Source organism: Antechinus flavipes, chromosome 4, assembly GCF_016432865.1.
Source record: "Antechinus flavipes isolate AdamAnt ecotype Samford, QLD, Australia chromosome 4, AdamAnt_v2, whole genome shotgun sequence".
Taxonomy (NCBI): domain Eukaryota; kingdom Metazoa; phylum Chordata; class Mammalia; order Dasyuromorphia; family Dasyuridae; genus Antechinus; species Antechinus flavipes.
The window spans coordinates 470,050,937-470,063,196 of NC_067401.1; the positions used below are offsets into that span (position 1 = coordinate 470,050,937).

Genomic DNA, 12,260 nt, shown 5'->3' on the forward strand with positions numbered 1-12,260 from the left:
CAAGTTTAGCATTTTGTGTTCTGAATTCGTCTCCAGGAATCAGAAAGATCTAAGTTCTAGATATTTATCAGCTCTGGGAAAGTCACTGAACCTATGTCTGCCTTAGATCTCTCATATGTTAAATTAGAAAAATAATGGTATTTATTTCCCGAGATTATTTGAGAATCAAATAAGATAATATTTGTAAAGCATTATATAAATTAAAAAATGTTGCAAAATTGGTGGTTTGTTGTTTGAAGGTCCCTTCAATGTCTTTTATGCTCTAAAGTCCCCCAGCTTGGAGATTCCCTGTTCTAGGGGCCGTCTCCCCTGTAACATTCTAGTTGCTAAGATTCCTTCTAGAACCAGAATCCTCTGCTTCCTTCTAACATTCCCGATTCACCCCTAACTTTTGAGATTCTTAGATTTCTTCGACTTTTATTAGTCTGTGTTCTCAGATTCATTCCAGCTTTGACACTTTTCATTCTTAGGACTCTTCTTGCCCTGCAAGTCCATTGTTCTGTTATCTCTAAAAGGCAAAAATAAGTCCAATGGACTGAATATTGACCGGAATCCTTACCTTTTTGCCCTGGCACGGAAAGCATTCGGTCCATGCTGACCATTCACTAAGCTGGCAATCCACTGGGGTGGGAGTTGAGGGTTGATCTGCCCGTCCTGTTCTCCTAAAGAGAAAAGCCCACCCGTACACACACACACACACACACACACACACACACACACACACACACAATCTGTTCAATAGAGTTTTCAGGAACTTCCCTGATAGTGACCTCCCATTTCCCAGATATCTCTAGTTTGTTTCCCATTGTTTGCTTATTGTTTCCCCTTTCCATTATGAGCTACTTGAGGTCCAGGGCTTCTTGCCTTTCTCTTTATTCCCAGAAGTGTAGTAGGAGTTTAATAAATGCTTATTGACCTGACAGCCATAAAAAAATAAGCAAATAAACTATGGACAGCCCCGATGGCTTATTTGTGCAGTTTTGCAGACACAAAGCTCACTGCCCACATCTTCTTGTCTGATCTGCCAATAATGGGATCGTCACAATTTCATAAACATGAATAACGAGGGCGCAAGAGGGAAATTGTCTTTCCAGAAACTGTACAGAAAAAAGTGGCTGAGCCATGGCTCAGAACCAGGGCTTCCTGACTGCCTGTCCTGGGGTTTCCATGAGGACACAGCGAGAAACGAGAGCTGCTGCTGCAGGTGAGAGCGAATGCCCGAGTGAGGAGGAGAGGGAGCGATGGAAAGGGCAGATTCATCACCAGCAGGACTTGTGCGGGCTGTGGGGGTGAGTGTGGGCACCCTGGGTGAGGGTGAGGGTGCACGCTTTAATGAATGACAGCACTAATGACCAAGCCTCAGCAGCCCTCCCATCCCCAACCCTTTGTTTATTGAGCGCTCTGCTCTAGCTGCCCTTTGAGCAAGGCTGTACAAATAATGGGAGGCCCCACGTGTCAATGGCGAGTTAGTTATAAGCCAGGGGTCGAACAGCCAAAGAACGACAAGACCCGGATTCAAACCCAGCTTAGAATCCAGAACCAACCCTCTTTCCTCTTCAAACCTTCCACTCAGGGCAATCCTATGTCCATCCTGTACTACAAGGATGCATCGACCTAAATTTGGGGGTTTATTTTAGAGAAATTAAACACGATTTTCACATATTGAGCCACCAGAATCACTTTTTATTGATACACTCATTTATTAATTCACTTATTATATTTCATTATTTCATTTGCTCATAAATTCATTCCAGGGTTACAGCTCCTTGAGGAGCTTTTTTTTCTTTGTATCCTCAGTACCTGGCACATAGTAAATACCCAGTAAGTGTTTGATGAGTGGGTAGTTGAGGTGTTAAACTTGGTCCCTCAATCAAGTGCTTAGAGTTCAGAATAGGAAAGAGGTGTGTGTGTATGTGAGTGTGAGTGAGTGTGAGTGTGTGTATGTGTGTGAGTGTGTGTAAGTGTGTGTGTATGTGTGTGTGAGTGTGTGTATGTATATATGTGTGCATGAGTGTGTGTAAGTATGTGTGTATGTATGTGAGTGCGTGTAAGTGTGTGTGAGTGAGTGTGGGTGTGAGTGTGTGTGAGAGTGTATGTGAGTGTGTGTGTGAGTGTGTGTGTATGTGTCTGTGTGTGTGTGAGTGAGTGTGTGTGTGAATGTGAGTGTATCTGTGTGTGAGTCTCTGTGTGTGTGTGTGTGAACACTTAGCTCAAAAGTCAAAGGCACCAATTAAGTCGATTAGAACTTTTTTGGAGATTGAGTTTTTAAGAAATGCATTCTCTAGGGAGGAAGTTGGTAAAAATTTGGGAGACTAGCTATGAGATATCCCAGTCTGCTGATGCACTGGGGAGAATGTTAGACCAGGACTCAATAAGGATTCAAATCCTAATTTTGCTTCTTGCTAACTATCTTACCCTAGGGAAGTAATTTCTCTGTGCCTCAGTTTCCTCATCTGTGGGGTCCCTTCCCGCTCTAGTGCTGCTGTGCTCCTATAATACCATACTCAACAAAGAACAAAAAGCCAGGGGCAATCAGTAGTCAGCACCTCCCCCACCTAGGTTAAGATCACAGTCAAGTGAGCCTTCACCAATTGGGGGACAGAGAAAATGCAGTAGGCAACGGACAACATGCTTACTCAAAAAAGGAAGACGTCAGATACTCTCCCTGCTGCATTTCATTAGTTTTAGATTAAAATGTTAGTTTTATAGAAAGAAATTATGTTAAAGAATTAAAATTAAATGAAAATAAATTAAAATAAAATGAGGCAGTTAGGTTAAATAATCTCTAAGGTTCTTGCCTGCTTTGAATGTGGATCCCAGTGAAAAAGATTGTCAGTTCTCTTCTTTAGATTAAAAGAGAACTTCATGAAGCCTGGAAAAGGAAGAGCCGTTTGGCTAACAAAAGACACGAAGCCAAAAACGAGGCAAGCCCTGCTCTCGGAGAGCTTACATTCTGCTGGAGGAATAGCCTTTTCTTGTGTTGTGTTGTCTTCTAAGAGGAAACAAGGATTTATGGTCAGGCACAGGACTAAGTGCTATTCAAATATTCTCTAATTTAATCTTTATACAACCCTTCAAAGTGGCTTCTATTATTATTCCCACTTTCCGGTTGAAGAAACTGAGGAAGGGATTAAGTGACTTTTCTAGGGTCACACAACTGGTAAGTTTGTGATTTAAAGGGAGGTTTTCTTGTTCCAGGCTCAGGACTCTGGATATGTCACCACTAGCTTCTTACTCTGCTCTGAAACAGTGATTCTAAAACCAGAGGAATCAGATCTGGGAAAAGGAGGCCAGACTTAAATGGGCTTTAAGGTCCTCCAGTTCTACATTAATAACAATATTAACAATACTGATAATGATGATGAATATAGACTGTAAATATAATACTTTAAGGTTTCTGAAACCTTTTTATATGGATGAACTCATTTGGTTCTCACAACTCTGTTAGGTAGAAACTATTATTATCCCCATTTTACAGATCAAGGAACTGAGGCAAATAGAGGGAAATGACTCACTAGTAAGAGTCTGAAGCAGCATTTGGAATCCTGACTCCAGTGCTAGTACCCATTTCTCCATTTTAGCTACCATAGCTCTTATAATTCAATGGCACAGTAGCCAGAGTACTGGGCTTGGAGGCATAAAAAACCTGATTTTAAATCCAGTTTCAGATACTTTCTAACTTTGTGACTCTGAGCAGGTCATTTTAACCTCTGTCTGCCTCAGTTTCCTCATCTGTAGAATGGCAATAATAATAGCACCTTTCTCCCAGGGTTGCCCTGAAATCAAACTTTTAAAGCCTTTTGCAAAGCTTAAAGTGCTTTACAACTACTAGCTACAATTATTTTTAAGTGCAGGATATTCAACTCAAGTCAATTGAGCAAGCATTTATTAAGCAGGGAAGGAGGGAAGGGAACAAGCGTCATTTATTCTCTTCTATGTATCTGGCACTGGGCTAACGCTCTTTATAAATATCAGGCCAAACATTGTGATAAATCCTCCAGACAGGAAGGGAAAATCAAAACAATCCTGGTCTCATAGATAGAGAGCAGGAAAAGTGGCTCCTAATCCAATGGTCTTACGTACAGATGAGAAAACTGAGCTCTGAGGGAAGACACGGGGAATAGTGGGATGTCTGGGATTTGAATCCAAGGCCCATGACCCCAAGAGATGGATTTTCTCCCACTGTAATGTGTTACCATAGGAAGGAGAAAATTAGGAAGAAGTCAATAATCTGATGAGGCAGGGGAGGAATCACTTTTAGGGGCATATTTCAGCACATCTAAGCAGAATTGTCAGGATGTCATTTCAAGTCTATGGAGACCCTATTAAGATGTCGAAATAAGGGAAAGCGCATTAAGGGATGTAACCAAAAGCTTAGGTGGAATGAGACTTTGTCACTGTGGATTTAAAAGCTTTATGACATGATGTCTACAACAAAGGCAAATACGGGAATCCATCCCCCCCGCGGAACTGGCAAAGCTGAAAGCGGATGACTATTGGGGAATGGCTGCCCAGACAGATACCCAGCCTTCTCCTGGCAGGGCACAGGACACGAGGATCAGTGGATGGAACTGGGGCATCTCACTTCTGTCTGGTGCCCTTCCAATGTCGGATCACACCTCCCCTCCCACAGGGAGTCAGATAGACCTGGTTCAAGTCTCAACCCTGTGTTGGTTGTGAGATCCCAAACAAGGAATTTCATTGTTCCGTGCCCTGGACAGCCTGCTAAGTCGGACCACCTCAACTACCAGCTCCCCTCAGAACTAGAGGAAGACAATTCGGGAGCCTAAGCCGAGAGCCCCAGGAAGGGCAGTGTCCCTCAGACACACACACAGACCTCTCCGCCATCTTTGGGAACAAAGCCTTCGTGACCAGAGGGCTGCCATCACCAGTCAGCAAACCGTCACCACAGATAGCCAAGTTCAAGACTCTGCTGGCCAGCCATCCTGGGCTAAACCCTGCAGCCAAAGTCCAGGGGAATGGTCCCTCCTTCCGTGAGGCTCTGGCCACTGAGGACCCAGAAAGAGGGCCCTCATTACCGAAGGCTGGGCTCTGTCACATGAGTCAAAGGCAGAAATGGACATAGTTTTATGAACAGAAATGACATTAAAGAAGAAACATGGTCATCTGTTCTACTGCTTGCCCTGAGAATCATGAATCTTTCCATGTGATCCCCAGCTGAAGTCTCCTGGTGTGATCTCACCCAGTACAATAGGAGCTTCTCAAGAGCAGGAACTACTAGCTTCTTTTCTATTTGTATCTGAAGGACTGAGCGCAGTGCTATCCCTCATTCATCCTCTCACTTATACATTCATTCCTGACCATCAAAGAAATCACAGGTCAGCTCATTACTACTGTTGCTACTATTACTATTATTATTCTACCACCACCATCACTACTACTGCTATTACTGCTAATGTTACTACTACTGTTACTACTGCTACTGCTACTGTTACTACTACTGCTACTACTGTTACTACCACTGTTACTATTGTTACTCTTATTATTATCATTCCACCACCACCATCACTACTACTGTTACTATTGCTACTACTACTATTGTTACTACCACTGTTACTACTGCTACTGCTACTACTATAATGCTGTTACTACTTCTATTGCTAATACTACTACTACAATTACTAGGACTGCTATTGCTACTGCTGCTGCTGCTGCTACTACACCTACTACTACCATTACTACCACTACTACTACTATTACTAGTAGTACTACTACCACTACTATCACTACTGTTACTACTACTACTACTACTATTACTACCACTACTATCACTACTACTACTACTATTACTACTACTCATAGTCACTATCAATATCAACCATCAATAGTAATACCAGTATTTCTCTCCTGTCCTGTTGTGAGGGTCCAATGAGATAGCGTACCTAAAGAAAGAATTCTATAGAAATTTCTACTATTATTTTACTACTGTTTGATTTCTCATCAGTAAAAAATGTCATGAGAATAGCTTTCTCAGCTTTCTCACAGATTTGGACTGAGAGTCAGAGAGTGGGAGAGACTGACACAAGAGCCAGTCAACTATTAAATGTCAGAGTATGGATTCTAATCCAAGTCCCTGACTGAGAGTTCAGAACTATTCCCATTGCCCATCATGTTATCAGTTTTTATTGAATTTTACTTTTTTTTTCCGACATCCTACCATCACCAGGTGTAGCTTAGCGGCAGAAGTTTTTCAAAGAAAACAAATTTCCCGAACTTATGAAAATGTCTCTCCCGCTCCATGGCTGAGATACGTAGTCCGTTTTTACCACCGGCTTCCTGCTAACCAGAAGGGGAATAGAGGAATCTTTCCTCGTGAAATCATCTATAAACATTTGTCCAATGAAGTTGTCAAAATGATAACAAAGGATTTGACGGATGAAAATCCATAGGCATGCTTACTTACTGCATGACCAAGCTAAGTTTTCAAAAAGCATCTGTTCCCCAAAGCAAAGCAAAGACCCTGAATGAGTAGAGATACGATCCTCAAGCAGCCTTATCCTTGCCTTCCATAGCTAACCTTCAAAGGCAATGAGCCTGAAAGAAAAAAATCAATATTCTCTCCCTCATGCTGTTTGCATGGGAATCTGGGTACAACGACAATAGACAATCAAGTCATGTCCACAAGCACTTATTAAACACTTACTGTGTTCCAGGCACACTGGGGATACAAAGAAAGGTGAAAAATGAGCCTCATCCTCAAAGAGTCTATTATGAGGAGACAACGTGAAACAATGCTGTACAAACATAGACAGCAGCTGGACTTAGAATCAGGGAGACTTGGCGGGAAATCCTGAGTGGACAAGTCTGCAAACTCTCTCAGTCTATGCTCTGTGACCCATATTTGCCATATTCTCCATTCCCACATTTTCTGTCTTTGAGCTTCTAGGACTCAAGGAAGAGACTCCTGATGTCTATAAGCATGTCAGCCGTGGAAAAGATCCACATCGACTGGCCCACAATCCCACTGGCTCCACCGATCATTGTCTCTCATTAAAGATGGCAGCAGAAATGAGGCAGGCTGCCCTCCAGGCCGGGTCTCGCCCCCCACTCGCACACTAAGCCTGCCTGAGTCCTTCCCCTCCCTGACAAAGGGGCCGCTGATTATCTCCTGCAGCACTGTGCAAAGTCTTTAATTGGTTCTTCTTCTGCCCGGACTTAAAATTCGCCTCTTCACCGGGTCTGTCTTGTTTGATAAGTTCATCAAATATTGAGACTCTTTGTTCATTTTCAAAAGGGATTACAATAATAAGCTTTTATAATTAAGTGTATCTCGGCAAAGGTTTTCCCTTACCACAGTTTCCCTGGCCTTCATCTTCTAATTATTAGTGATGAATTTTCTGATTTTTTTTTCTAAAGTGTATTTGCTTTAAATACAAGTTGCAAATTAAATGTTGTAGAAAATGGGCTTCTTTTTTTTTCACTGAATTGTTGCTAAAACGAAATATCTCTTACTATAAAATATAAAAGCTATTATGATATTAGAGTTAAAATTCACTTGTGTGCGTATGCGTGTGCATACATATATGGTCATTAAAATGAAGAGTCTTGGTCTCCATCCGAAAGGCAGATAGTATGCTAATGGGGAGAGTGCTAAACGCAGTCAGGAAGATCTAAATTTAAATTCTGTGTCAGATCCTTACTAATTTATGACCCGGGAAAGTCACAATCCCCACCTGACTCAGTTTCCTCAAACTGCAAAATGGAGACAATATTAGTACCTCTCCCCCAATATAATTGTGAGAGGCAAATAAGATAAGAGTAAAATGCTTTGCAAAACTTTCGATGCTAGCTATTCAAATTCTTATTTTTATTACTACTAGTTTACTAGTGTGTGATAAACCGAGACATTTACTATCTCTCTCCTTGATGATACCGGCCCTACTCTACAGGTCCCCGTGGCAGAATTGTATGAATGTCATTGTGTAAAGTGCCATGGACACGTGAGCCGATTATCATTAACCACTCGGCCGCTCACAGGTAGGAATGAATCCCTGCTCACCTTTGCTTCCTTCTAGAGCTGAGAGGTCTAAATGAAATGATAACAGCCCGGAGCCGCTGCGAGGTTCAAATGAGGTAATTTGTCTAACGTACTTTGCAAAATTTAAGGCACTGTATAATTGTGGGCTAAAAATCAATATGGCGTACCCGCAGGATCCAAGGTCTGGAGCTGAAAGAAAACTCAAAGACCATCTAATACAACTGAAAAAGTCACAAACTGAGGACTAGGAAGTTAACTAACTTGCCCAGGGTGACCTAGGGAGGGTCAGAAGCAAAATTCTCAGGGCCCTTTGCCGTGCCAGCTGTCCTCCTCTGCGTGTGTTACGTGAAAGTCTGAGTATCCCTGGCCTTTCACATAGGCTCGGCAAGTACTTAATGAATGATTGATCAATTGATATTCTCCAGGTGATTAATTTCCTTTTTAAAATGAGGTGCCCTAAATGGAATACAATATTTGCGATGATGTGATCTGACCACATTTCAAAGAATATAGAGTAGGGATTCTTAACTGTTTTTATCCCAAAGATCCCTGTGAAAGTCTGGTGAAGGTCATGAACCTTTTCTCAGGGCAATGTTTTGAAATAATTAAAAGAAATATTAAATTTCATTTAAAGATTTGGGAAAAGAAAGATGTCGGTTTTTTTCCCTTCGATCTTCATGAACTCTCTGAAATCTTTCCCTGAATCCTTTGGGGACCAAGGCTAAGAACTTCTGGTATAGCAATATTATCATGATACTAGTCCAGACAGTTACAGGCTCTTAATTCAACCCAAGCTGAGGAAGAATCAATTTATATAAATCAAAATGTTGTCTCCACTCATGGAACTTTTGGCAGGAAAAGCAGCTCCTAAAATGAAACACTAGTGATAATTTGGACAAGGAGTTTCCGATCTGTTCTGTACTGTATGGACCTGGTGGTCACCACACATGACATGCACTCAAGCTAAGACCATTCTACAAGGGATGATGGGAGAAGTCAAGTTCACTTACCTCCTGAGCTTATTGTGGGCTGCTGTGGGAAGCTGGTCTGACAGCAGGCAAAAGACAAGAAAGGTCAAGCCCATTGTCCCATTCAGGAGCCATGGCCCCATTGTTCTGAAGGAGGACAGTGGAAGAGGTTAAACAGATGTACCTTTCCCTCTGGTATGGAGCTTTCAGGTTTGTTTGTCTTTTAGGAAAATAAGTTTACAGGATCTACCCTTGAAAAGCCTCCACTAGAGAGTTACCAGAAGACCCTGGCTTGGCCTTGCAAAATTAATCATTAATGAGACAATTGATTCATCAGGTACCCCAAGCTCACCCAAGGCTCCTGTCCTAACCTTTGGGAAAGCAGTGAGTGACATAACCCTTGAGCAAGCGGGAATTTAAAACCAATTTTAGTTTTCTTATCTCACAATGAGAGCTTATCTCACAAATGAGGGCAAAAGTCTAAACAAGAGCAAGTCCAAAAATTCTGTCTGCTCTCTTTCCCTCTCTGTGTCTATGTCTGTGTCTGTCTCTATCTCTATCTCTGTCTCTATCTTTATGTCTCTCTGTCTTCTCTGTTTCTGCTTTTCTCTCTCTCTTTCTCTCTCTGTCTCTCTCTCTCTGTATCTGTCTCTCTGTCTCTATCTCTGTCTCTGTCTCTATCTCTGTGTATCTCTCACCAATATAGATGTATTCATCTATCTCTATCTCTGTCTCTATCTTTATGTCTCTCTGTCTTCTCTGTTTCTGCTTCTCTCTCTATTTCTCTCTCTGTTTCTCTCTCTCTGTCTCTCTGTCTCTCTCTCTGTCTCTATCTCTGTGTATCTCTCTCTCTCATCAATATAGATGTGTTCACTTTATCAAGAACAAGACTTTAGACATAAGACTTGTTCCCTCCGGGTGTTACTGCTCTTCCCAATGCCTTAAATCACTTTGTTTTTACTGTCTAGGTATTTTATGTGCAGACACAGCATGGCACGGAAAGCTGGACTCTCCAGGTTCAAATCCCACCTCTGACCCATGCTGTGTATGACCTTGAACAAGTCATTTAACCTGATGCTCTAGAAAACTCTAAATTGCAGCAAAGTTTCTGGTTTAAATTACTAGAGGGAGTTGGCTCACATGATAATTCCAAACACACAGACATTACTAAGAGTTTACCATGTGCCAGATTCTGACCACTCTGAGCTAAGTCAGCACTGGAGACACAAATAAATGCAGAAGCACGAACCTTGCCTCCTAGAGGCTCACATCTCAGTGGGATATCCGACATGCAAACAAAGAAACAAAAACCACGCGTCCAGCTCCTTCCCCTAGACCCTGGGACTCCTCTGTGTCCATGTTGTGTTGTGCTTGACAGTTAAAATGTCCTTAGGGGCAGGGGTGATAGCGGCATCCACAGGGCCCACCATGATGTTGCCACAGAAGCAATTTGTTGAATTGAACAGATTGGTGAAAAGCAGAAAATTATCACCATGCTGACTTTTGGCAAGTTCTGGAGAAGTGCTTTGGACTCTAAAGCGATTAACTGATGGATGGCAGACAGACAAGCAGACTTAGTACAAGTCAGCTGGGCTGGATGTGTCCAGATGGCTCAGACCCCAATTCAGTGACCTGCATTGGGAAGGACTGGATCTGAGGTCATTTGGGAAAACTCCTTTTCCTTGACTGCCCCTTCAGTAAGCTGAGGGACCACTGATTGAATCATCATGAAGCCTCCCTTCCTCTCCAAATCTTGGACTGTTCATCTGGATTAGGGAGCTCTCCATACAATGCGCACCCTCTTAGTCTTTGGGCGGAGTCATGGAGCCATCTAGTTGCCCTTAGGAACCCAGAGATTCTTTCGGGTTCAGGGATCAAGCAAGTCACACAATAGTGTGATGTCCGATCCCAAACATCACAGACACATAGAATCTTAGAACGGCAGAGGTGAAAGGCTTGTCAGCAGGCCTGTAGTCCCCACCATCCACAAAGGAAAACACTTGACAAGTGATCGTCTGGCCCCTAGCTGAAGACCTCCAAGTTGAAATGGGGGTGATATGAATAGAGGGTTAACCTCCTCCAAAGGCAGCTCTCTCCAATAGGAAATGTTTTTCTTCCGTGAAGACCTCTACATCTTCTACCCATTGTTCCTTATTCTGCCCTCTGGGAACAAGCTCAGCTAATTTAATCATTTACTCCACATGTAGCCCTTCAAATACTTGAACACAGCTATAATGTCCCCACTGAGTCTTCTTTCCCCCAGGCTAATTGTAAATGGCACTTCATAAATCATAAACTCAAGGTCTTTCATCATCCTCGTTGCTTTCCACTGGATACTCTTCTGATTATCAATGTCCTTCTTAAACCATGGTGATCAAAATTGAACCCCGCTGTCCAAATGAGGTCCGACAAGACAGAGAATCATGGGATTCTCCCTGATCCCCACAAACTGTCCCAAGATGTCATTAACATTTTTGATGGCCAGTCACACTGCCGATTCACTTTCGGTTCCTGACTCTATCATTCAGAGCATCGGCTATATCTCCCGGCTTATTGTCATCCACAGATCTGATGAACACAAATCTCCCCCTTTAACCAAGTCACTGGTAAAAATCGGGGGCCCGGCACTGGCCCAAATCCAGATCTCTGGGATCCTCTCCCAAGGCCCTCCTGCAAAGCTGATGTTAACCCATTAACAGCAACTCTTTGACACCAGCCATCGGAGCCAGTTTCTGAATCCTCCCAGCCCTATTATCATCCAATCCATATCTCTCTATTCTCCACAAGAATAGTAGGAGATACGATCAGACACTTTGCTAAAACCCAGGTAAACTATAGCCACTGCCTCCTTCTTATCTGCTCATTTTAGTCATCCTGTCAAAGAAGGAAATTAGGTTAGTCTTGCATGATTCATTCTTGATAAAACCATGCTGGCTCATACATCACTACTCAATATGGAGAGCGATAGAATGCCATACAATACAAAGGAATCAATTGGAAGCTAATTTATAGGATATTTGATTTTTTTAGTGCTGAAATCTGAAAAGCATGAGGTAGTAAACTCCTTGGAAGCAGCGACCAGAGTGTTTTTCATCTTCATAACTCCCAAACCAATAACAGGGGTAGGTGTAGAGTACATGCTGCCTGAATTCATAAGATCACAGAAGAGATCTCAGTGAGCATTTAACTCAACCAACCTGAAAAAGAATCCCTACTATAATTTACCTGATGAATGGTCACCCACTCTTTTCTTGAAGATTTCCTGAGGGGGAAAGGGGATCCTCCACTTCTCA

At 42.5% G+C, this 12,260-nt stretch overlaps 1 protein-coding gene across 1 annotated transcript in view; it reads right to left on the reverse strand.

Annotated features, from left to right (window-relative positions):
* The window catches only part of C8A (complement C8 alpha chain), an 82,389-nt gene extending 73,261 nt beyond the window's left edge, over positions 1–9,128 (reverse strand). The window contains exons 1-2 of the mRNA XM_051999591.1: positions 9,010–9,128; positions 560–662 (exon numbers count right to left, since the gene is read on the reverse strand). Coding sequence (XP_051855551.1) covers positions 560–662; positions 9,010–9,110 — 204 coding nt within the window. The 5' untranslated portion in view covers positions 9,111–9,128. The remainder of the gene's footprint in view (positions 1–559; positions 663–9,009) is intronic.
* Positions 9,129–12,260: the final 3,132 nt, after the last annotated feature.